The sequence below is a fragment of the Alternaria novae-zelandiae genome, assembly GCF_023758075.1.
Source record: "Alternaria novae-zelandiae strain BMP 2774 chromosome Unknown scaffold_16, whole genome shotgun sequence".
Lineage (NCBI taxonomy): Eukaryota > Fungi > Ascomycota > Dothideomycetes > Pleosporales > Pleosporaceae > Alternaria > Alternaria novae-zelandiae.
The window spans coordinates 570,155-593,161 of record NW_026056976.1 but is presented as its reverse complement, the minus strand read 5'-3'; the positions used below and the strand labels follow the sequence as shown (position 1 = coordinate 593,161).

At 55.9% G+C, this 23,007-nt stretch overlaps 6 protein-coding genes across 6 annotated transcripts; 3 read left to right on the top strand and 3 right to left on the bottom strand.

Moving 5' to 3' along the window:
- Window positions 1–167: 167 nt before the first annotated feature.
- PAA1_2 (Polyamine N-acetyltransferase 1) lies at window positions 168–2,179 on the bottom strand (the record flags this gene model as incomplete). The annotated part of the gene is made up of 2 exons (XM_049401306.1): window positions 168–2,068; window positions 2,122–2,179. The coding sequence occupies 2 exons, from the start codon at window positions 2,177–2,179 to the stop codon at window positions 168–170; spliced, it is 1,959 nt and encodes a 652-aa protein (XP_049252990.1).
- Window positions 2,180–2,556: 377 nt separating this feature from the next.
- Window positions 2,557–4,136, top strand: J4E88_007689 (uncharacterized protein; the record flags this gene model as incomplete). The annotated part of the gene is made up of 2 exons (XM_049401305.1): window positions 2,557–2,797; window positions 2,848–4,136. The coding sequence occupies 2 exons, from the start codon at window positions 2,557–2,559 to the stop codon at window positions 4,134–4,136; spliced, it is 1,530 nt and encodes a 509-aa protein (XP_049252989.1).
- Window positions 4,137–4,282: 146 nt separating this feature from the next.
- On the bottom strand, window positions 4,283–9,546 carry J4E88_007688 (uncharacterized protein; the record flags this gene model as incomplete). The annotated part of the gene is made up of 9 exons (XM_049401304.1): window positions 4,283–5,895; window positions 5,948–6,011; window positions 6,153–6,462; window positions 6,514–6,827; window positions 6,875–6,888; window positions 6,976–7,103; window positions 7,149–8,385; window positions 8,454–9,358; window positions 9,422–9,546. 9 exons carry the CDS (start codon window positions 9,544–9,546, stop codon window positions 4,283–4,285), a joined length of 4,710 nt encoding a protein of 1,569 aa, XP_049252988.1.
- A 995-nt stretch (window positions 9,547–10,541) lies between these two features.
- On the top strand, window positions 10,542–13,834 carry J4E88_007687 (uncharacterized protein; the record flags this gene model as incomplete). Its single annotated transcript, XM_049401303.1, has 2 exons — window positions 10,542–10,674; window positions 10,770–13,834. The coding sequence occupies 2 exons, from the start codon at window positions 10,542–10,544 to the stop codon at window positions 13,832–13,834; spliced, it is 3,198 nt and encodes a 1,065-aa protein (XP_049252987.1).
- Window positions 13,835–14,669: 835 nt separating this feature from the next.
- Window positions 14,670–16,367, bottom strand: MRH4 (RNA helicase; the record flags this gene model as incomplete). The annotated part of the gene is made up of 1 exon (XM_049401302.1): window positions 14,670–16,367. The coding sequence occupies one exon, from the start codon at window positions 16,365–16,367 to the stop codon at window positions 14,670–14,672; it is 1,698 nt and encodes a 565-aa protein (XP_049252986.1).
- A 676-nt stretch (window positions 16,368–17,043) lies between these two features.
- Window positions 17,044–21,763, top strand: J4E88_007685 (uncharacterized protein; the record flags this gene model as incomplete). The annotated part of the gene is made up of 4 exons (XM_049401301.1): window positions 17,044–17,061; window positions 17,139–17,264; window positions 17,313–21,035; window positions 21,089–21,763. The coding sequence occupies 4 exons, from the start codon at window positions 17,044–17,046 to the stop codon at window positions 21,761–21,763; spliced, it is 4,542 nt and encodes a 1,513-aa protein (XP_049252985.1).
- Between the last annotated feature and the right edge of the window lie 1,244 nt (window positions 21,764–23,007).

Here is a 23,007-nt window from a genome sequence, read left to right as displayed (position 1 = left end):
GAAAGCGCAAATGCAGATGGCCAATCTGGGTATTCCTGGAGAAGAAAAGGGACTAGTACTGCACCTTTTACTTGTCACTCCCTGTCCCTTAACGTAACACAAACGCTCACTGACTTCCAACATAATTTGATCGTACATTCCGGTGTCAACACTAACGCCAAATACGTCTACCTTGCTTTTCGGTACCGTCCCTGATTCATTTCTGCCTTCAAAGCATCCTGCTGATCCGGTAACGGCGCTCTTCTCCTGATACCATCTGCACCTACACCCGCAGGTCCACCCTGCCCACCCGCAAACCCTTGCTGATGTTGTGGCGGCGGGGGCGGACCAGGCCATCCCGGTGGCGGCGCACCCATACCGCCAGGTGGTGGAGGGAAGCCCGGGAATCCGGGAGGGGGCATGCCTGGAGGAAGTGGTGGCATACCAGGGGGCATGCCTTGTGGAAAGCCAGGAAAGTTTGGTGGTGGAAAAGGAGGGGCTCCGTTGGCGTTTGGTGGAGGAGGTCCGTGGCCATGGGGTATAGGAGGGGGTGGTAGGGAGCCAGATGCGATGAGTTGTGCAAGGCGGGAGGGGTCCATGCCGTTGAAAGGAGGAATAGGCGCCCCGCCCGCATTTGGTGGGGGTGGAAAGGGCATACCGCCTGGTGGGGGTGGGATTGGTGGATGATTTGTGCCCCCAATACCCGGTAGAGAACTCGAAGTGCCATCTGGTGCTGTGTTGAGTCCTGGCAGCGAAAGACCAGGTGGGAGGAAGCCACCGCCTGGGTTCTTTGAAGGCATCTTCTGATCGACCAAGCCTTCGGCCTCGTCTTCTGCCTCCTGCTCTTCTTCTTCCATCTTTTGCCGCCTGCCCTGACCGCGGTCGAACGTGCCTTGCGCCTCTGCTGCTGCTTGGCCAATGTGGTAACGGTCATTGACGTAGTTGGTGTCGCCTGGCCGTGGACGCGTCCAGAAGCGCGTGACCCTATCGTTGGAGCCCGAGGCGAGGATGTGGCCTAACGGATGCCAGTCCATGGTCCAGACAGTGAAGTCGTGAGCATATTGCAGGCTGTGCGCGGGGTATATGGTTTGTGAGGGGGCGTTTTGCGAGTCGGCGGCGTCGTAGGGCGATATCGAGGGTGCGACGCCGGCGGGAGGGTTCTGCTCGTCGAGGAGATAGTGGTGTATGCTACCATCGACGCCGCCGGTAGACAACAGGTTCTTGTGCATGGGATGCCATGCCATGGTGATGATGTCCTTCTCATGTCCCTTGAGCAGTAAGACGTCGCGCATCATTCGGAGATCAAAGATGCGGGCTGTGTGGTCACGGGCGCATGTTGCTAGCATGTTTCCTTGGACGGGCTCGAACATGGTTTTTGATATTGGGTTTTTATGTCCATGAAGCGTCGTCAGACAGCGCCCTGTGCGCGGGTCCCAGAACTTGACCTGGTGGTCCTTGGACCCTGATACTAGCAGTCCCTTGTGCGGATGCCAGTCGACCGACTTGACCTCCCACCCGTGTCCTGTCAACGTCGACTCTTCTGTACTCGACGCAAAGTCCCAGATCTTGAGCGTGGTGTCGTCGGCGCATGTGACGAATTTGGTGTCGGTCGGCGCGATGGACAGGCCTCGCACAGCTTCGGTGTGGGCCTGAATCTCTTTGACGTTGTTGAAGTTGGTCTGCCAGTACTTGACGACACCGGTCTGGTCGGCTGACAGGAGCCAGTCGTCGGTGGACGTGTATTCGACGGCGCGGATGGCAGCCTCATGGGCCTGCATAATGGTCTCGAAGTTGAAGCCCATGCCGTTCCACAGCGTGAACTCGCCGCTGGTCGAGCCCGTGAGCAGGCGGCGGCCCTCTGGCGTCCACTTGACGACGTTGATGGGGTGCTTGACCTTGTTCAGAGACGAATGCACGGCTTTGGCAGGTATCGACTCGGCGGCGCTGGCGACACGTGCTGCGGGCGGCTGCATGTCGACGATGTAGCTGGCGCTCGGCCGCTCCATCTCTGGCGCGGGCGCATTCTTGTAGCGCGGGCGGCGGTTGCGCATCCACTGGACCGTCGTCGAGCCATAGTCGGTCACGGCGCCTGCGGTTGTAGTCAGTCTATGAATCCTGCGCATGATGAACAGGCATACTGACGTTTTGGTCGGGGCCGCAAGCCTCCCTCAAAGTCCGGACGATGGTATTCGCGCTCCATGGCGTGCTGCTGCCGAAGACGCCGTTTACTCGATCACCATGGGGGGCGCGTCGGGTGCGCGGTGGTGAGTCGGGGTGCTGCGCAGGTGTTGTGTGCAGTGGAAGCGCGTGCCTCGTCGCGTTGGACGTGGGAACGTCGGCCACAGCGCAGCCACAGCGCCACACTCGACACCTGGGCGCGCTGCATCACCGTGCAGATCCCCGCTCACCAGACTCCCAACAGAATCCCGCGACGCCCTGATAACTCTATCGCCATTGTGCCAGAACCCTCGGCCATGGCGCGCTTATCCCGACTACAAATCCCCCGCCGCCCTCGTTCTGTCGTCCCTCGCTGGCTGTAGTTGCTTCCGCCCGAGCCATTGCGCCCAACCCTCCGCCATGGCCACCCTCACCCAACTGGCCGCCTCTTCTGCCCTCGACATGCAGCACGCCAGCTCCCCGGTGTACCGCGGAAAGACCGCTCCCACTCCCAATGGCACCACCAAGCGTGCGCGCGACACCAAATACCGCCATGTCTTTGCGACGCACTCGGCGTCGCGCACCTCGTGCCTCAGCCAGGAGAGCGCAGACAAGATGCCGAGCTTCGTCGGCTTCAGGAACCTCATGATCTTGGTCCTGAGTACGACGCCGCCACTCCCGGCAGTAGCCGCACATCGCTGACCACTGCAGTCGTCTCCAACCTGCGCTTGATGATCGTGAACCTGCAGAAGTACGGCGTCCTCATCTGTCTGTCCTGCCACGACTACCGCCGCTCCGACGTCGTCACCGGCCTGCTGCTCTACCTGCTCGTCCCCGCCCACCTCTTCGTCACCTACCTGATCGAGCTCGCCGCCGCCTGGCAGGCCGACCGAGCCTACGCCCGCATCTCCCACCAACGCGACCAAGACACGCCCGCCAGCTACGCCGCCGCCCTGCGCAGCTTCAACTCGACGTGGTACATTGTCGCTTTTTTCCACAGCGTCAACGCAGTCGCCAACCTCTACATCGCGACCAAGTACGTCTACTACGACATCTACCACCCGGGCATTGGCACCCTCTGCGAACTGCACGCCGTCATCGTCTTCCTCAAGTGCGCTTCCTACGCACTCACAAACCGCGACCTCCGCCATGCCTACCTGCACCCCAAGCAGGCCGATCCGCTGCCTGAGCTCTACAAAGCATGCCCATATCCGCAGAACATCAACATGAAGAACCTGTGCTACTTCTGGTGGGCACCCACCCTCGTCTACCAGCCCGTCTACCCCCGAACCGACACGATCCGCTGGGACTTTGTCCTCAAACGTCTGGCCGAACTCGCTGGTCTCAGCATCGTCATCTGGATCGCCTCCGCCCAATACGCCGCGCCGCTGTTGCAGAACTCGCTCGACAAGATCCTCACGTTGAACTTTACGTCCATTGCTGAGCGCGTCATGAAGCTATCCACCATCAGCGTCTTCTGCTGGCTGTGCGGCTTCTTCGCCCTCTTCCAGTCCGCTCTCAATGCGCTTGCCGAAGTCATGCGGTTCGGCGACCGAGAGTTCTACGGCGACTGGTGGAACGTCTCGTCCATCCGCACCTACTGGACTACCTGGAACAAGCCCGTGACCAACTTTATGCGCCGCCACATCTACTCACCTCTTGTCGGCCGCGGTGTGCCTCCCGCCCTGGCCCAGATCCTCGTCTTCCTCTTTTCTGGCGTCCTGCACGAACTGCTCGTCGGCGTCCCCACACACAACATTATTGGCGTAGCTTTTGCTGGCATGATGTTCCAGATCCCGCTCATTGCGCTCACAGATGTCATCCAAAAGGTCAAATGGATCCAGGGGAGGGTTGCAGGTAACATGATTTTCTGGATGAGCTTTTGTCTCGTGGGACAGCCACTCGCGGCGCTGCTTTATTTCTTTGCCTGGCAGGCAAAATATGGCAGTGTAAGTAAGAGTGTGGGGGAGAGTGCTGTGAATGTATTCTATCGGCGGTAGTGTACGATTTTTTTCCAGCTTCCGCGTAGTGAGCTTGTTGTTGTCATTCTTGTGGACGTCCAATACAACTCTATCCCATCCAGTCGCAAAAGATACTTTTCATTGTCGGATTGGCGTGTTGAATCACCAATTATGCGTTTTCTAGCTTACCCTGCCATCTCCAACAGTCCTCCCTTGACCCTGCGTAGCATGCGCACCACTTCCTTGTTCAAGACCCTCTCGACCCTCTCAATCCACAGGCCATGAACGCCTCTCTCAATACCCACATCGGCAAACCCTTTCGCCCTCTTCACCACCTCTACCCTTTCCTGACCACCCCAGCTCATCACCACTTCACTCGCACAGAAGATGCGCATACCGAGCGTAAACACCTCAGCTTTGGTACTCCAGCCCAGCGCGCCGTCACCTTCTCCCTCGGCTGTTTGTGTGAGTGCGGTGAGACCGTCGAGTACCCAGTTGGTCAGCCCAGTGCGCAGGCTCAGCGGCACAGCAGAGGCAGACAGGGAGAGGAGAATGCGCGACCACAGCATAGTGTCCAATGTGTCGTCTTTGTACAAATTCTGCTTCTCCTGCGCAAAAAGCGACGTATCTTCCTTCCTCTCCCGTGCAAAAGTGTTGGCGAATGGCGTGGAGAAGAGACGATGGGGTGAGGGCGTGTTGGTTAGACGGCGTATTGCTTCCTTGGCGAGGAATCGTGACGTCGAGAATGCAGATACCAGGTACGCCCCAAGACGGTGCGTAGTCAGTATCGGTACCGTGTTCTTGAACAGTCGGTCGCCCTGTGAGCGTAGGAGGATGCCTGCTGTGGAGGCAGCTAGATCGCGTATTTCGTCGTCATCGTCGTTGAGGAGGTCGTAAAGAACGATGGCCAGCCCAAGGATCAGAGGTCCTGTTTTTCCTTTGGGGGCCAGGGAGAAGATGGAGTTGAGCGCGGACAGGGATTGTATGGCTGCATAGCGAGTGTCGAAGGGGTTGGTATCGATGGTTGTCATGCGTAGCAGGCGAATGTAGCGTGCGATACGGGCGAGAACCTCGTCACGGTGGAGTGAGTAGCTGGTGTAAGCATGGTCGAGGAATGAGCCTAGAAGATGCAGGGCGCTTTGCATATTTGATGGTGGGCCATGGACGCACTGTGTTTCCAACCTTGTCAAGGTGAGCATGACTTGATCTTGCATCGTCAGGCTGAAGAAGTCGCTTTTCAAATGGTCCTTGGTAAGAGCGTCGGCGAGAACGGCTTGCGCTTTCGAGATGACTTCTGGGTCGCAGGCCTCCAGGACTACACGATGGATATGCGCTAGGACCAGCGACAATGGAATGGTTAGTCCGTTGGATGTCTGCATCTGTAATATGGAGTCCAGAGCTTCCAGAGCTTCCATGCAGGTATCCGGATCCTCGTTTGCGAGAAGCATGAGCGCATCGCCAATGTTTTGATAATCGTCCGAGACCATGCTGTGAAGCGAAATTTCACGCAGAATGATCCGGTCAACGAAGTATACCTGTGCGAGGGATGTCCTGAGTAGATCATCACCGTGGTGATCACTTGGTCCGATATTGTACTCCGGTCCAATGGCTATGGACGTAGTGAGGTCAATCCACGCACCAAGTATTGTGACAGCGGTCGCTCTTTGCAGCATGGCCATGCCGCATAGGCTCACAACATCAAGGAAGGCGGCTCGTACAAAAGGGCAATCACTCGAAATGTACCAACTCGTTGCGTGTTGGCCGAGCTGCTGCATCAACGATGAGAAGTGTTTAAAATCTGTCAGAGGTCAACAGCTGAACATTTAGTTTCTGCTTCCGACACCACTCACTGCATTGGACTTCGTCTCGCAACAGCTTCCTCAGCAGATACTTGACTACCAAGAGCCTCCCATGCTGTTCATTGTGATCGCTGGTAACCGTATCTAGAATTGGAGAGAGTTCATGGTAGCTCTCGTTAGTAGTGCCCAGTGACACATATGTTCTGGCCGCCATATCTCGCATATGCCAATGCGGGCTCGGTAGTAAGTCCCTTACCAAGCCGCGGATCTTGGTAAGATCTCCCGGCGGCCGGGCCTGACGCAAGATCTGGAGAGCGGGAAACACGCCTTCAGCACCATGGAGATCCATTGGCGAACTGCCACTCTCGGGTGTCTCCATGATTTTGAGATCGCCGCTTGGCTCAAGCAGTTCAACCAGGATCTTCACGAGACTGGGATAGTTGTCGTAGGAGAACCGAGACGTTTTGGCTCGCTCTCGTTCTTTCCAGTCTTGAGCTTCGTCGCTGCCGAGTAGTCGTTCGATCAGAGCTTTGAACAGCATCAAGCTGCAATTGCGAAGGGGCCATCTGAGTGCGCGTTAGCTTAAAAACTGTAATGTCTGTGTAAGTGTCACTAACATGGGCGAGCTTAGAGTTTTAGCAGCAAGCTCGAGACCCTGCCCGATGTACGTCTCCGATGCAATACTCAGCTTCGAGGTCGTGAATATTTCCTTGATGCAATTCAGAGCATGCACCTGAGGAAGACGGCTTTCTTCTATATTTGTGCTTTGCGCCTCCACGAGAGTTTCGGCGACAAGATCTTTGATAGCTCGAGGGAAGAGTTTGCCTCCTGTTTGTGGCTCAGCTGCCAGTAGAGCGGACATGGCTGCTGGTATGCCCGCCGACCTCCGAGTGATGGCGTCTGACTTTGCTTGGATGGATCGTAGCGTTTCCTAGAGACTTTTAGTTTCCAGATCACGCCGACGGTGGCTGTACAAACCTGATACCACATCTCTGGTAAAGCACGTAATGTGGATATGTTCGACAAGACACAGCGGCGACAGAAGACTGCAAATGTCTGAGAGACTGTCGAAAACGCACCGCGATGACGAAGCTCCAGTAGCTGAGTGAAGCAGAGTCTGCCGAGCTTTTCGAAGAGTTCTGGAGTCACAAGGTCGTTGTCACCGTCACCTACAGGAGCTTTGAGGATGATCGTTCGTAAAAGCACACTGATGAAGTTAGCAGTGTCGGCTGTGTAGTCGAGGAATCAATACCTAGCCTCCTTCAATCCTCTCCATGAGTAACTCAGAATCTCTTTAGTGTCTAAGCTACTCTCATCTTCTACTTCGTCAGGAACATGGCCTTCCGGTGCATCCGCACACAGAACGTGATAGACGCAGGACCACAGACTCTCTATGCCTGTTACGATGTCCCCATGCGCTTTTTTCCAGTGCGCAAACTGATCAGATGGCAAGCTCGAGACGAACGCGTAAAAATCGGGTTGATCGGTCACATATCGTAATGCAGCAAATGTACCATGTACCGGTCGACCATCGACGGCTCGTGGAAGATCGCTGCGGGTCAGAGTCAACGTTTCGTCGAGTTGTGTTCTCAGATATTCGAAGAGGTGCTGCTTGGAAGAGAAGTGTTCGCCAGTGGGGGCACCTGGATCATCGCCAGCCAACGCAAAGATCATCCCGTAAGCACGCGCAACACCGTCCGCTTGATCCGCTCGCCCTGTTCGGAGCATGGTAGCCTCCGCTCTCGTAACGAATCGGGGAATCATTGACATGATGCGTTTCTTATCGTATTGCGGAAGCGCAACTAGACATAGCTGCAAGACCGATACAGCCGCGTCTCGAACATCGTCAAAAGGATCCAGTATTAAATCGAGCAGTATTCGGCACAGCTTCTGGTTTCCGAACTGGAGACCGTGAGCCCAGTTTAGCTGACCTTGCGCAGACTTTGAGAGACTGGTAAACGGTACCCCAGGATCTATCCCAGATCGTAATACGATGGTGATGGACCGTAGTGCGGTGATGCGGCTCTGGTAAGAGGCAGTTGGGCGCAGCTCCCATTCAAGGAACTGCACATACCAAGTGATGAAAGCTAGGGACTCAGAAAGTGAATCTTGTCGCGGAACCCGCGCAATTGAAACATGTGGGCTAGAGCTTGTCGCTGGGAAAGGGAGGCGTCTCTGGTCTGAAGAAGTAACCTTCGTGATGGGTTTTGCTAGAGTAGCTGTACTAGCTCTCAGACGATCAAATAGCTTTTGTGTATAACCATGCACCTCCCGGCGGAAATTTGCATCCGTGTCGGTATGAAGATGGGGGAGGTTGCGCTTCAAGGCCTGCAAAATACCGCCACTCATAGCTTTCGTGACAGAAGTAGAATACACGCCCAGGAACATGCCTGCAAGCCTGACTTCTGGTTCCGAGTCCGCCATCCAGGCTCCTGATATGTCGTCCGGCAAATAGAGCGCCCCGTCACGGATTTGGATGGTGCTTTGAGCTCTATGATCTAGTACAGAGATGAGCGAGTGCCTTTGTTATTGATGTATGCCAATCACATCCACTTACCATTATCTTTTACGATGTTGAGTTCCTTTCCAGTTGCGATCGCTGCTAGGAGTATTCTGAACTCTTCTAGTCCACCAAGAGATGATGTGCGCCTGCCGGACTGGCGAAGCTGGCTGGGTAACGCATGCTTATACGGAACATGGGACTCGAAATTGAGATATGCGAGGAACCTTAGGTACTCAGAGAGATTGGGTAGAAAACAGTGAGGGAAGACGTGAGTCTTAAACTCCTGGATCCGGTCTGGCCAGTCGCGCAACGTCTGCATCACCGGCTCTATCCAGGGAGGTAAGACTAAGCCATCGTCGGGGTGTTCGTCGTAGTTTGCGAGACGGCGAGCCTGTAGTAAGTAGTTCTTAATCAAGTGTCCCGCTGAAAGGGAAGTATCATGATGCACGACCCAGGCAAGGAAGGATGTGAACACTGTTCGCGAAGTTACCGGCCCCTGGATGGCATCTGATGTTCGCTTCAGCTGCTCGTCGAACAGACTGACCAAATCCGTGATGGAAATCACATCCCGCAGCAGGAAATGCGCAAGGCCTTGCAAAGCTGGTTTAACTTTGATGCGGTCTTCTCGCTCACAGATGATGTCCAGGAATGAGGTCGTAGCTCGTGTCCGAAGTTCGATTGCACGCGCACTCTGATCTTTAGTAATGACACCCGTAAGGACCAAGAGCATCTGCCTCATCGACTTGCCCTTTGCATCTCCAGACCGCTGAAGATATATGTTGAATACTCGCATCCATATGGAATCATCTAGGATCGCCTCCCGTGCATAGGCGCAGTCGGAAGTCGCGCAGTACTCAATGATTGCGCACAAGGCATTGGATGCGGCTGCTCGATGGCTGTTCTCTAGTTCTGGGAGGTCTGCAGTTTCCAAAGCAGGATCGAGAATAACACGAAGCTCTCTACTCAGACGTTAGTGGGGTTCGGCATCGACAAAGCAAAGCTCACGGACTTTGCGTCCTTACTTCAGAGCAGTTGCAGGCTCTTTCTCCGCGAAATTAGGCAAGATTTTCGCCACATTCTTGGCCACATCTCGCAACGCCTTGTCAGAGACCGGTACTTCAGCAGCTGGTGCGGTTCCTTCTGCCATGGCCCTGAAGATTAGCGATCTCGCACGGGCGTCGACAGTTCTAATTAGTAGGTCAGAAAGACGAGGGCTGGAGATTCGCGAGGTGGACCCACCAGCTTAGTCAGCTGCGAATCTCTTATGGTGCGCTGACGCTTCGGTCTTTCACGCGTCGCGCCGAGGCCCGTCGTCGTCGCCTTTGCGAAGCCCTAACTATCCAATTTCGCGTTGTTTACTATCGACACCGACTCACTCATCGTGAATTTTCTGTGTTGTTGCTTCAATGCCCTCCCTCAGCCCCGCCTTTAACCCTCGACACGCGTTCGGTACGCGCCTTCTAGCATCTCGTAATCAAGAAGCAATTACCTAGGTATCTTCTACGAAAGGTGTTACAGTCAGCGATTTGAACCGATGCTCGTTAATCATCTTTCTTTGGCATGATATTCGATCGGGACGACTTGCTTTATGACTACCATGATCCAGGCGAGCACACTTCCGTGAGTAACCTAGGCATACATTTGTCACATAGCGCTCCGAAGCATATGTGATTTCTCGGCCAGTCCGGCACAGAGTGTCATACCGGGAAATGAATTGAACAGCGCATTCCGTTTGCTTCCAACAACATTTCCATATCTTGGCAGTTGCCATTGGATACGAGGCCCTCACAGTGAGGCTGGAAGCTTACTGATCGCTTTTGATAGGACCAGCCTGGTCCGTCTATCGCTTCTTCCTGGTTCATGGCTGTTTGCGCTCAAAAGGCCCAAAGTGTTGCCTGACAGCAAAGCCATGTCCCGCCCGACAGGTGCTGTACAAGCGCCTCGGCGTTTGTTGGGCTTCTGTCGGGTATTGGGAGACGACAAGATCCCACTCTTCCAGTGAAAAACAAGCGTTGCCTTGTAGTAATCACGTAAATTGGGTGAAATCGACCAGATGTTATTTGATCATGGCCATTACCCATGTTGGAAGGCGCCACACCGGGGAGCGAACCGAATCTCCACTGTTTTGTACTCCATCGCCCGATGAAAGGCCTGTTAGTCTTACTGGAGCCTCGTACGATGACAGCGGAGATGCCGACAGTACCGCTTTCTCTGGCGCCGCAGGACATCCCCGGGAAACAGCAAGCCTGGAAAGACTTCCTCGGACCGCCCGATCGTATGATTTCTCCATATGTGACCCACTCCCTCTCATTTGGTCGGATGCCATTCTTTCGAACTTTCAACTGAAGAAGTCGCTCTTGGAACAGGCAGATCACAGTCAGCAAGATCGGTCTTCCGTCATGGCGCTCACGCGTGGTTCTCTCACCTCGTTCAAGGGCCCTGTCGATGAGGGCTCTGCTATCGAGCGCAATCACCTGTCTCATGACAAACTTGACAAGGCTCACCAGCCAACCTCTCACCCACCAAAGTTTGCCCTGCCGTCAATCTCTACGACTAAGGCAGTGTCCACCCAAGGCCTTCGATCCCTGGGACAGCTCGCTGGATATGCAACAAGTGAAGAAGACGAGCCAGCAAAACTTCCGATACCACTAATTAAGAAAGGCCGGCGCAAGAAGCCTGTTGCGTACAAATCTGCTGAGACTGCGGCAAGCGATAGCAGTGAGTCTCGAAGCAGCCGTCCTCGATCTCGCCAAGTGCTCTCTTCACCAACCTTGATTGCAAAACGCAAGCAACTTCAGACCTCAGCTTCTCGCCGACAGCACAAGCGCGTTATGGGAACCGTTACCCACAAAAGATCTGATAGCAAAGTGGGCAAGACGAAGAACATGACAGCCAAGAGACGTCCGAGTGAGCCGTTTGCCTCATCCAGCACCGCGAAGCGCCCATGCACGAAGGGCGGTTTCGTTGTCACGAGCAGTGACGAGAGCGATATCGAGGGCAGCGACGAGAGCGATCAAGATGACCGCAAGCATGGCAATCTTTCTAGATCACTCGTCCCAAGACCATCCTGGGGACTAGAAAAACCAGACTCTTTTCCGGCCAGCTTGAGGATTGAGTCTACTTCAACAAACCTACCAACTAAGCAGTTGAACAAAGACCGTCTTAACGCGCTTTTGGGAAGATTCAAAGGCACAAAGACGAATACCAAGGAGAAGCGACCATCTATGCATGTACAACAATCCGTCGCAACAGCTCGCGCATCTCCCGTTGCTACGGGTCTCACTGCACCACTTAACCGACAACCTTCAGTGCCTGTGCAGTCGACCGGCAGTAGCGATACAAACCGTGGTAAACGACCCGCTGCGGTATCTGAGACAAAACCAGCAGAAAGCCTTGATCAACAGCCTAAAGTGAGGGGTCCATCGATGTCAACGACTAAGGGCAAACCAACTTCGATCTTTCAAGAGACTGAGCAACCTATCGCAAATATCAGAACCTATGGTAGTGTACAAAAGCAGATCAGCTCAAACCCCTTACCCCCTAGCGCCGCTATTGAAGGTTCTTCGCCCAGCGCAGCAATCCAACCGCGCAAGCTGTTGGATGCAAGTACGCTTCCAGGTTACGGGAATGATGCGTCAACTCACAAGGCCTCACCTGCTACTAAGCCTATGAGTCTTCTCCAGTTGGCTTTGATGGATGCAAGAAATGATGGTACGGGTGGGCCATCTTCAAAGGCTCGGACTAGTGGCCGAAACGAGCTGGAAATTGCCAAAAGAAGTCCGATCTCGACGTCTCCAGTCAGCAAATTCAGGAAGACGGCTCAAATACCTGGGAAAAACCACAATACCGCTACGAACGATGCAGCACCTGAGAAGCACTCACTTTCCCCAGGAGATGTTTTGAAGGTATCGAGGCCTGAAGCAGCGAAAAGATCACAGGATCAGGCACAAACATCTGCTTCAAATTCCAGGAGAACCACACCAAGTGTATCCAAGGCGGATGCAGCGGACTCCAAATCTGCTTCGTCAGCTCCTGGACAGCCAACTCAAAAGCGAAAGTTGGACATCATTTCCGATGGGCCTGAACAAATCACCGGTACAGCATCCAAGAGGCCTACTCTGACCTCTACCACTGGTTCGAAGCGTCCAGGTAGTGCAATACCAGCATCAAAGGATGGTATTACCCCTGGCTCAGACGTAGCCCCGAGAACATCTTCGCGTGAGGTGCCTACGAAGACTAGCGACATGCCTTGTTCCCCCGCAAAAAAAGGAGACGCACCCCACGGAGCGGCTTCTACGCTTCAGATAGAGAAATCGTTGAACGAATCAATGATTCGGATGTCTGGAGGTTCGAAACAGTCACCGGAAGCCAGTACATTGATGGACGTCGATAGTTTAGACCATGCGACTACTGGTATATCATCTGTTTCCAAGACCACTGATGTCAATCCTGTAGATGAACACGTCGCGATCGTAAAGAAAGGGAATGATCTCCCAATGAAGGATCTGAATCCTACCTCGTCAGCGAAGACGATCGTACGCGCCACCAAGACTGCTACGACACCACCCGTATCAACAACCGATCCAGGTCTGCTTCCTTTGGAGACTACGATAGACACGAATGAGGAGATCCTACAACTAAATGGCCTCCCTGATGTTTCCAACGAGGCACAGCCTTACTTTGAATATTCCGTCTTTCAAAAGACCTGGCAGGGCGAGCAGGTCGAAAGCACCCTCTCAGCGACTGAGATCACCGTGCGACCCTTCACTAGCCTCGACGACGCAAACACGCAAGCCGAAAAAGTGTTCCATAGCAATACCACCCTCTTGAAAGACGTTATCTTCGAAAAGAGCAACAATCGGGACGAACACGGATGCTCCATCCTCACTGGCTCCATCACACCTTTTGACAACCCCGCAAACACCTCCCACCTCAAGATCTGGGTACAGCGCGACCTTGTATCCGCACTCGCAAACCAGACCCTACAGGCAATAAAGGGCACGTCGTTCATCTCAAGCACATGCTACATTGTCCGCCTCTTCAAACTAATCACACAAGCCGACGCTGAAGACTCGTCCTCTTCCTCCTCATCCGACGCCGGCACCGACTCCCCCGATCCCCCAACCCAAGAACCAATCCGTGCCTACCACGCCCACACCCGCCCTGAAATCTACACCACCCTGTCCGCCGCGAACCGCGCAGCTCGCGCCCTTCAAATCCAACTCAGCCACGAGAAAGAACCCAAAGATGCGTTGAGCAAGGCCTTTCAGGAAAAGAACCTTCAAGAACTCAATGCAAAGGTGGTTCAACTTCAGTCGCCATCGGACGAGGGAGGTGGGTGCTGGAAGAGCAGGTTCAACGCCTGTGGACTGGGCGGAGATAGTCTGGAACTCGTAGTGGAGAAGACGAGTCTTTGCGGACCGAGGAATCTTTGATGTTCGCGTGCGAGACTGGGTTGCGTCGGGGTTGCGATGGGGCATGGGTGTTTGAATTTGTGGAGGGGGATGCGGTGTTTACGGGTTTGGGTCGGATGCTTTCTCACTTATCCTGCTTATCTTGCTATCACGGTCTGGGACATCCTACTATCTACTTTCCAAGGCGACGGGAAACTCACATATGAAGCCGAGAGGGCAAAACTTGTACATCACATTGGCAACCTAGACTCTTCCATCCAAACATGTTTGTTGTGCGTATATATTGACACGGCCCAAATAGTCACATCACACGCGCCCCTCCATCACGACGCCTCCATCACAAACAAACCACAAACAACGGAGACCCCACAGTGGATGGTGGCCGCATGTAAGCGTAGGTAGTAAACAACCTAAAGAGAAAAAAAGAAAACAACACACACCACAACACACTACATACATACCCAGGCCATGCAGCAACGATGAACCCCGCAGGCACTAGTCGCAGATAAACAAGCAGCCCCATACGGGAGCCCTTCCGGGCGGGGTTGAAGTGGAAAAAACGCCACAAGCGGGCTTGCAGAGCATCATCCCATGGCGCTGACCGAATGAGTTAGCGAGGACGGAAATAGCGTGGGACGTGCTGATAACGATGATCTGGTGGGAACGACCATATGTAGTAGGCCGCGCTTTGGCATCATGTTATCTCACTAGCACGTGTTTCTGGATTTGGCACATTCATCAATGTCATTATGTCGTGGACAAGCATAGATACAGTCCTGCGATGCAGATACTCGTAGTAGAAGAACAGTATATAGTACATGAAGCTTTTGAAGTCGTTACGCATATCCATCTTTTTCTAAATCAGAGCTTCGCCTCTAAACATGGCTTCTCTGACTTCTCTGACTACATCCGCTCGGTCACCGGGTCCAAGCAAGACGATGCCCCTTCCTCGCCTGCCCATTCGCCCAGTCCGGCCCAGACGATGGATAAAGTCAATGGTAGTATGTGGGACGTCGTAGAGGATGACGTGGCGAACGGAGACGGTGTCGATACCCCTTGAGCCCAGATCAGTGGTGACAATGACCTTGGTGTTGGGGAGCGTGCGTTTGTTCGGCGATTCCGCCTTGTTCTCTTCGCTGTCTTCGGCTTCCTTGGCAGATGCGTCGTTGGTGAAGGACTTGAGGATCTTGGCTTGGCGGGAGGGATCGGTGTCGCGGTGGAAGGCGAGGGCGTCGATGCCCTTCTTGACGAGGTACTGGGCTACTTGCTCCGTGTCTTCGCGTTCGTTGACAAAGACTAGGACGCGCTTCGTGGGAATGGCTTGTTTGCCTTCGTTGGGGTCGTAGTCGACGGATGCTTTGCCTATCTGCCATATGGTGTCGGCGCAGGCCAGCATCTTGTTGCCGCGGTAGGGGTCTTTGTTTACGTCTACGACACCTAGTTGTACTCTTCGCGGGATGGCGTGGAGGTTGGGTGTGACGAGGCGCTGCATGTCGGGGAACCTGTCTGCGAGGTACTTGTCGAGGTACTTTGGGATGGTAGCGGAACAGAGGACGAGCTTCTTGAGGGAAGGCGTCGCGCGGTCGAGGATATCGGTGGTGCTTTGCTTGAAGGAGCGGTCGAAGAGGGAGTCTGCCTCGTCGCAGATAAGGTGGGTGACGCGGGCGAGGATGTTTGGGTTGCTTTCGGCGATGCTGGCGAGGAGCGGGGGCGTGCTGATGACGACGTCGACGCCATTGGGGTTGAAGAGCTGGTTGCGGATGACCGTGGCAGACATCTTGGCTGAGATTGGGGCAGCGCGGAACTTGACCGTGTGGGACAGCGACTTTGCGACGGCGCCGACCTGGGCGACGAGTTCGGCGGAGGGGACGAGGATGATGGCGCGCGGTCGTGCTGGGTCGACCGCCTTGTTGATCTCAGGCTCCTCGGCCGCGAACATGTCGGTCCTCTTGTCGTGCTCGTGGGCGGCGGCCTCGGCGGCGTCTCTCTGGGCCTGCTCCTCAGCCTCGTCCTTCTCGCGCACTTCCTCGGCCTTGATAGCGTCCAGCGTGGGCAGGAGGTAGGCCAGCGTCTTGCCTGAACCCGTCTCGGCTGCCAGGAGGAACGACTCGGGCGCGCTCTTGGTCGACTTTACTTTTGCGCGCACCGCCTTGCGCAGGCCGAGGAGGGCGGGGATGGCGACGGCTTGTGCGGGGGTGGGATTGCGGTACTCGAGGCCGGGCAGGGCATCGTTGACGGCACGGAGGATGGGCTCGGCGAGGGGGAACTTGTCGAACGAGTCGTACTCGTCGAGCTGGCGCTTGACGGCGGTGCGATTGTTGTAGGGCACCTGGTGCAGCGAACTCTGCATCTTGAGGGCGTGGAAGGGCTCTGCTCGCGTGCGCCGCTTGCCGTCGTCGCGCCCAGTGGCCGGGCGGCTCCCGCGGGCTTCTCGCTGCTCGCGCATGCGCTGCAGGCCCCGTGGTGCTTCGGTCCTGTTGAGGAAGTCGAAGGCGTCTGGCTTCCTCGCCGGCCCTCTGTCTGCGGCGCGCGCGACGTCGTCGGAGAGCATCATCCGCGACGGCCTGGGATGGTCACGCCCGCGGACGGGCCGCGGGGGTCGTGAAGAGGCTGCGCCATGGCGCTCCCCGCGTTCGCGCTGGAGCTGCGTGTACGGGCGGACGTGGTGGGCTGGCGGTGGTCGTCGTGAAAGGGCCTGCACCTGGCAGAAGGGGCACACGCCCGAGACTCTGCGCAACATGGCTGCAACGGCAGGCTCTACAGGCAGGATGGAATTCAGACGGCCAGCTAGACTAGCATGCGCCGGCTAGGCCAAACCTTGACTAAAGGATGCGCGCTGGCGTGCGGGCTGCACAGGCGATGGCGCGATAATTCGAGGCGCTACAGGGCAGCCGATAAGCGGGACGTTGCCCGGACAACCGCCCAACACCGACGCCTTGCTTGCATCCCGGCCATCAACACTGGGCAGCACCCGCGGCCCCAGCCATATCAATACTACGCGCGCCCACACATCCTCCTCCGCTCCTCCATCGCACATCTGCCCCCGCGCTCTGTCGGTGCCCTTCGCTTCTTGCCTGCCTCTTTCCCCTCAGCGCGCAGCCCTTCTCCGCTGAGCCTGCACGACTCCTCGACGGAGCCCGTTCTTGACCCAGTCCGCCCGAGTGCGAGCCCGCGCACGGCACGGCGTCCACACCACGACGCACCCAGCGCGAGCGCACGTAGCAGTCAACATGTCGCGCAACGAAGCGGTAAGCATCATCGTACTTCCTTTTGCACTCGCCTGTTTCACGTCGGGCGCGCGCGATGCTGACCGCACTGCCCGCAGGTGTCGCCGCTGCGCATCAACAAGACGCCCACTTCCTCGCCCACAAAGGGAAGCGGCCGTCCCCTGTCGGAAATCAGCCCCCATGAGCACCGCAGGAACTCTCCCAGCTGGAACCAGACAACCAAGGTAGGTGCCCGCGCCCGCCTCGCTCGCCTGCCTGCTAACCCGGCCCAGAAGATCATCCTGACCAAAGAGAGCTCGCCCTTCCGCGACTCGTCGCCATTCACTCACAGCCCGCGTCTCTTCTGGAAGGAGCAGACCACGTCGCCCAAGAGCCGCTTCGACACGTCGGAGAACGAGTACGAGGGCAGCTCGCCCCTCTCGCCCAAGCGCAACTCGATCGAGAACCTGAAGAAGCAGTCGCGCGTCAAGAACAGCAGCATGTTCGCACGCGAGCAGAAGCACGAGTACGACCCCAACTCGGTCCAGCCGCTCGACCGCCCGCTCGCCGCAGGACGCCCACTCAGCACCGCTGTCCAGGGCAACGCCTATGGCGGCAGCGGCCTCCACGGCATGCGTAACGACGTCGAGAGCCCGGCCAAGGGCCACCACCACACCCGCTCCGAGAGCCAGACACGGATTCCCATCCTCAGCCCCTCCAAGACGTCGCCCGCGAAGCTGCCCACACAGTCTTCCTTCGCTTCACCCTCCAAGCCCTCGCCGTCCGAGGGGCGCATGTCGCCCACCAAATCTTCGCTCGTCAGCAACGGTCGCTTCAACTCCCCACAGTACAACGGCGACTCGAGCGCTGTCATGTCTGATGACGAGGAGCTCGTCCACCAGACCCCCCGCCCGCTGCGCCGCCATGCTAAGAGTGTGACCTTCGACACAGCTCCACCTCAAATCACCGAGTTTGAGATGGTCACGCCCGACCCTTCAGTCGCCACCATGTCGCGCGACGGCAGCTACGACTCCGAAGACGAGACAGAGGAGGAGATGAGCTTCGACCAGGACGACAGCTTCGATGCCTCCCTAGAAGACACAGACAAGACGCCCGTCGTGCTGCCCGAGGACTGGCGCCACATGAGCCCGCAGGCTGCCGACACTTCGCTCACCGATCTCTACGACGATGTCTTTGAAGGTCGCGACAACAGTCCCATGCCCAGTGCCCGTCCCAACGGTACGACCAATGGCTCCCGCATGGGGTCAACAGCCTCCGACAGCGACGCAAGACCGCTTCCTCCTCTTCCCGCCATACCAGGCAGCCCCAACCGCCGGCGCGACTCGAGCATCGGCCTGTCCGCTGCCGCAGAGCGAGTTGGCGACAGGCGGCGTTCTCTTCCTCAGCTTCCGCAAGCAGCTGGCATCTCCAAGAGCGATTTGCTCAACATGCGCGAGGTGTCCATGTCGCTCGAGGACCGGTTGCGTCTGATGAACTTTGATGACGACCGCGATACGAGCACTCCAACACAGGAGATGCAGAACAAGAAGAAGGCAGTCGAAGTTGACGTTGCAGAAGTCGACGTTACAGAGTCCGAGCTAACGCTTGACGAGCCCAAGATCCCGCGCATTTCTCGCGAGTCCATCCTCCGGCGCGTCAAGAGCCGCAACTTCGAGGACGGCGAGGACGACGATGAGGAAGAGGAAGAGTACAGCCAGTTTGAGCCAGAGTACAGCCCCGAGCGCAGCTATGGCGATCTCGCTGACCTCGACCCTGATGTTCCTATTCCGTCGCGTGAAGCTTCTTCCAACTTCGATGAGCATCCACGTCAGGTCTCGGGTGTCTCCGCCAGCGAGGCCGACAGCGTTGTCGACGCTTACAGCTATGCCAACCCAGATGAAGGCGATCATGCCGATGACACCGATGTAGATGGCAGTTCCATCTCTCAACTCGAGGACTACGAGCGCGAGTCGTCTGTCATCCGGCACCCTATGCCCCAGGAGTCAGACGACGAAGACGATACCAGCCAGTACTCGCCTCAGCCTGAAGAGCAGCCTACTTCCCAGAGTACCATCGACTCATCCGGTCCACCAACACCCGTCGTTGCCCCCTCTTCTCCTGTCTCAGATGAGAAGCAGGCGCCTCAGGACGAGATGTACTCTACTTTCGAAGGTAAAGATATGGATCTTAGCTTGGACCCTCTAAAGGCCTCTTTCGCGACTGTTGCCAGTCCATTGGATACCGCGCCCAAGCTCGATGCCATGCGCGACTTCCTCCGCCGCCCTGTTACTCCTGAAGCTCAAGAGACAGAGGAGGACGGTTCCGAGTCTGAGGAGCCTGGTACCCCAGACTCTGTCATTCGGCATCCAGTGGCTCTTTCCCCTCCGCCTCAGGAAAACGCCCCAGAGGTTCCTCAACGGGAAGCTACAATCCGGGGTGCCGGAGGAAAGCTCAAGACTCGCCCGTCGCTCATCCCTGATGAGGTTGACATGGCAGCTACGCGTCGCCAGGTTAGTGGCCAGCATGCACCGCCAGTCCCTGAGCGCAGCCCGAAGCGCCAGTCAATGAGCCTAGAGTTGGGCCATGCCGACGAAGAAGGTCACTTCGATGACGACGATACGCAAGTGAGCATTACCACCAAGGAGAACCGCATGCTAGCTCTGAAGCTCGGTGATCTCGACCTGGGTGACGAGTCGAACGATCTCAGCTTCGGGCTAGACAAGGAGTTTGATAACATCATTGAGTCACAAAAGGTAGAGAACCTTTTCCCCATTCCCCCCTCCGCCAGATTCCCTACATCTTCCGCTGCCGCCTCCGACGCGGCCTGCCAGATGTCAGGTGAAGGCTTTGTTTATAGGCACAGTCCCGCTAACGATGCTGTTCCCGAGCAGAAAGGATACTTGATGCGCGAAAACACCAAAGTCGTTGTCGCCAGTAGTCGACAGTTTAGCGACGAGAAGCCGCCTACCCCCACCGAACCCACCAGCGATGCAGCTGCCAAGCCTGTCTCTCGTAAGACGAGCGCCGAACGTAAGCCCGCCTGGACAAAGGAGCCTTGGAATGGCAAGCCTCGCAGGAAGAGCATCCGGACAGCATCCGGTCGCCGTACTCGAACCTCTGAGGGTCCTGCACCACCTCTTCCTGGCCAAGAATCTGCTGTTGCTGGTGGTCTAGACTCAGTCGCTGAACAGGGAGATGACGGTGAGCCTGAAGAGGGCGAGGAACGCGGTCTCGTGTTCGTCAAGGTCGTCGGTGTCAAGGACCTTGATCTTCCGCTACCAAAGCACGAGCGAACCCACTTCCAGTTGACACTTGACAACGGTCTGCACTGCGTTACAACGTCTTGGTTGGAGCTTGGCCAATCCGCTCCCATCGGACAAGAGTTTGAGCTTGTCGTCATGGATGATCTCGAATTCCAGCTCACACTACAGACCAAGCTGGAGCCTCCAGCCGTCCCTCAGATTGTTGCCGCGCCAGCCAAGGCCGTCAACCACAAGAAGTCGCACTCTGCCTTCCGGAACCTTCTCTCATCGCCGAAGAAGAGAAAGGAGCAGGAACGCAAAGCGCAAGAGGAAGCCGACCGCATTGCTCAACAGGAACAGCAGGAGGCTCAAGCTGCTGCCAAGCGCAATCAAAAGGCCACCGCTTGGGACCTGCTCCATGACCTCGTCGGACCTGATGGGTCTTTCGCCCGTGCCTATGTTTGCCTCAACAACCACGAGAACCAAGCATATGGCCGTCCGCTGACTGTTGACATTCCTTGCTTCAATGAGTGGGCCGTCGATAATACTGGCGCCAGCAGTGTCAAGAGCAAGCGCGGAGGTGTCGTTCGCCGCCCACCTTACCGGGTGGGCAAGCTCACTCTTCAGCTGCTATACGTCCCGAAACCCAAGAACGCAAAGGACTCTGACATGCCCAAAAGCATGAATGCCTGCATTCGCGAGCTCAAGGAGGCTGAGCAAGTCAAGGACATCAGCTTCGAAGGTACACTGAGCCAACAGGGTGGTGACTGTCCAGTAAGTTGAAAGCCTGCAACATTATTCGTAAACATGGCTAACATTCATTGCAGTACTGGCGACGTCGTTTCTTCCGCTTGGAAGGCACGAAGCTTACGGCTTACCACGAGTCCACACGGCAGCCGCGTGCTACCATCAACCTAGCCAAAGCTTCGAAGCTCATGGATGACAAGAGCGCTCTCCAGCAACCATCCGCAACCAAGACCGGTGGTCGGCGCAAGTCCGGGTTCGCCGAGGATGAGGAGGGCTATATGTTCGTTGAAGAGGGCTTCCGCATACGGTTCGCTAACGGTGAGGTCATTGACTTTTACGCCGACAGTCGGGAACAGAAAGAGGCCTGGATGAAGGTGCTCTCCGAGACCGTTGGCAAGGACATTGCTCAAAACAAGGGCTGGGCGGCCATGGTCCTCGAGAAGGAGCGTAAGGAGAAGGCTACGCGATCGCAGATTGGTGCGCCAATCTCGCCAACCAAGTCGCATCCCATGGTCACGAGCTCACCGAGCGTTAACCGCCGGCCTTCTCATCAGCGCACTCAGTCGCACGATATACTGGGCTCTATCAAGTCCACGCCTTCAAGTCCGGTAAAGGGCCACGCCCGCACTCAATCGCACGCGCCGACTCCACCTCTTAAGGATGTTCGCATGTCGCATGCGCCGCCGCCACGGCCGCGAACGCAAGAGTCAAGCAAGCCGGGTCGCAGAGAGCAGGTTCGATCGATGATTTTCTAGTGTCTCTTTCCATCTCCATCATTGATACCAGTCACCCTCTTTCATTGATTGTTCAATTACTTACTGGCTTTTCTTTGCGTTTTAGCTTCGCCAATACTCTTCTCTCTCTCATCGACTAAGATTGGGGTTTTGGAGACGGCGACAGGGGAGGAGAAATCTGAAAGGTGCGGGTGCTGCGCATCCGTTTCCCGAGTCGAATACACCATCTCGCTGAGCTGCGGCGCTTCGGCACATTCTCGCTGTTGCATACAAAGCCGCGGAAACGTTGAAGGAGTGCTGTTGCGTCTGTTTCTTTGTATCACATCTTATCACTGTTCTTGTTACTGTCTGGTGTGGATAGGCGTTGTATTCATCTCGGCGTTGCCGGCTATGGGTTTATGATACTGCATAATGATTGATAGCGACGAGGCATGGAGTATGAGCAGTAGTTATATCAGGTGTATGAGAACATAACATGACTCCAAAGTCTACTTTTTTATATTACATGATTGTTGCTGGGTGTGCTGTGCGTGATGCGCTGCGGGGATCGTGTGATTGCCGCTGCCTCCAGGGCCCTCGTCTCTACGCAGGCAGGGCATCAATAGATACAGCAACCACCGTCCCTCGCTTTGGTGCGCGTATTGTGGAGCGGCATGATTGCATTCTTCTCTATTGATATCCCGTGTTTCAGGGCTTTCCGTCGCGCGGACGCGGCGTGATAATTTTCCACTTAAGTATGATGATGTATTGCTTGGGAAAAAAGCGACGCACTCTCATTCATAGCTCCGACGACGGCACCGTAAGACAAAGGCGCATACGTAAACCCCACTATGATCTCGAACGCTCGCTCGATACTGCCCTGAAATCACTCTCATGCGTTGAGAGAATGTTGGGCAATTGGGAATATCGCCTGGCGTAAAGGCACAAACCGCGACACGACAATGAATGCTGTCGTGTAACGTGACGCGACACTCGTGTGTCCTCGTTAGAGCACGATACAGCAAACAAATAACCGCTGGCATGTCAGCAGATGACTCACGCTAGCAGGTGCTGAATTAAGAGTGTTGGGGAATACATCTTTCTTCACCCGCCATTATCCATTACACGTTCAAGGTCATTAGTGGAGAAGATCAGATTGAGATGAAATCGATATAGAAGGCAAAAGTATCACTCGGTGTAGAAAGCAGAAGAACGACGACGATCAAGACAATATACCTAGGTAGGCTCATCGAAGAGAGTCTTCTTTTATAGCACAGCACAACGGT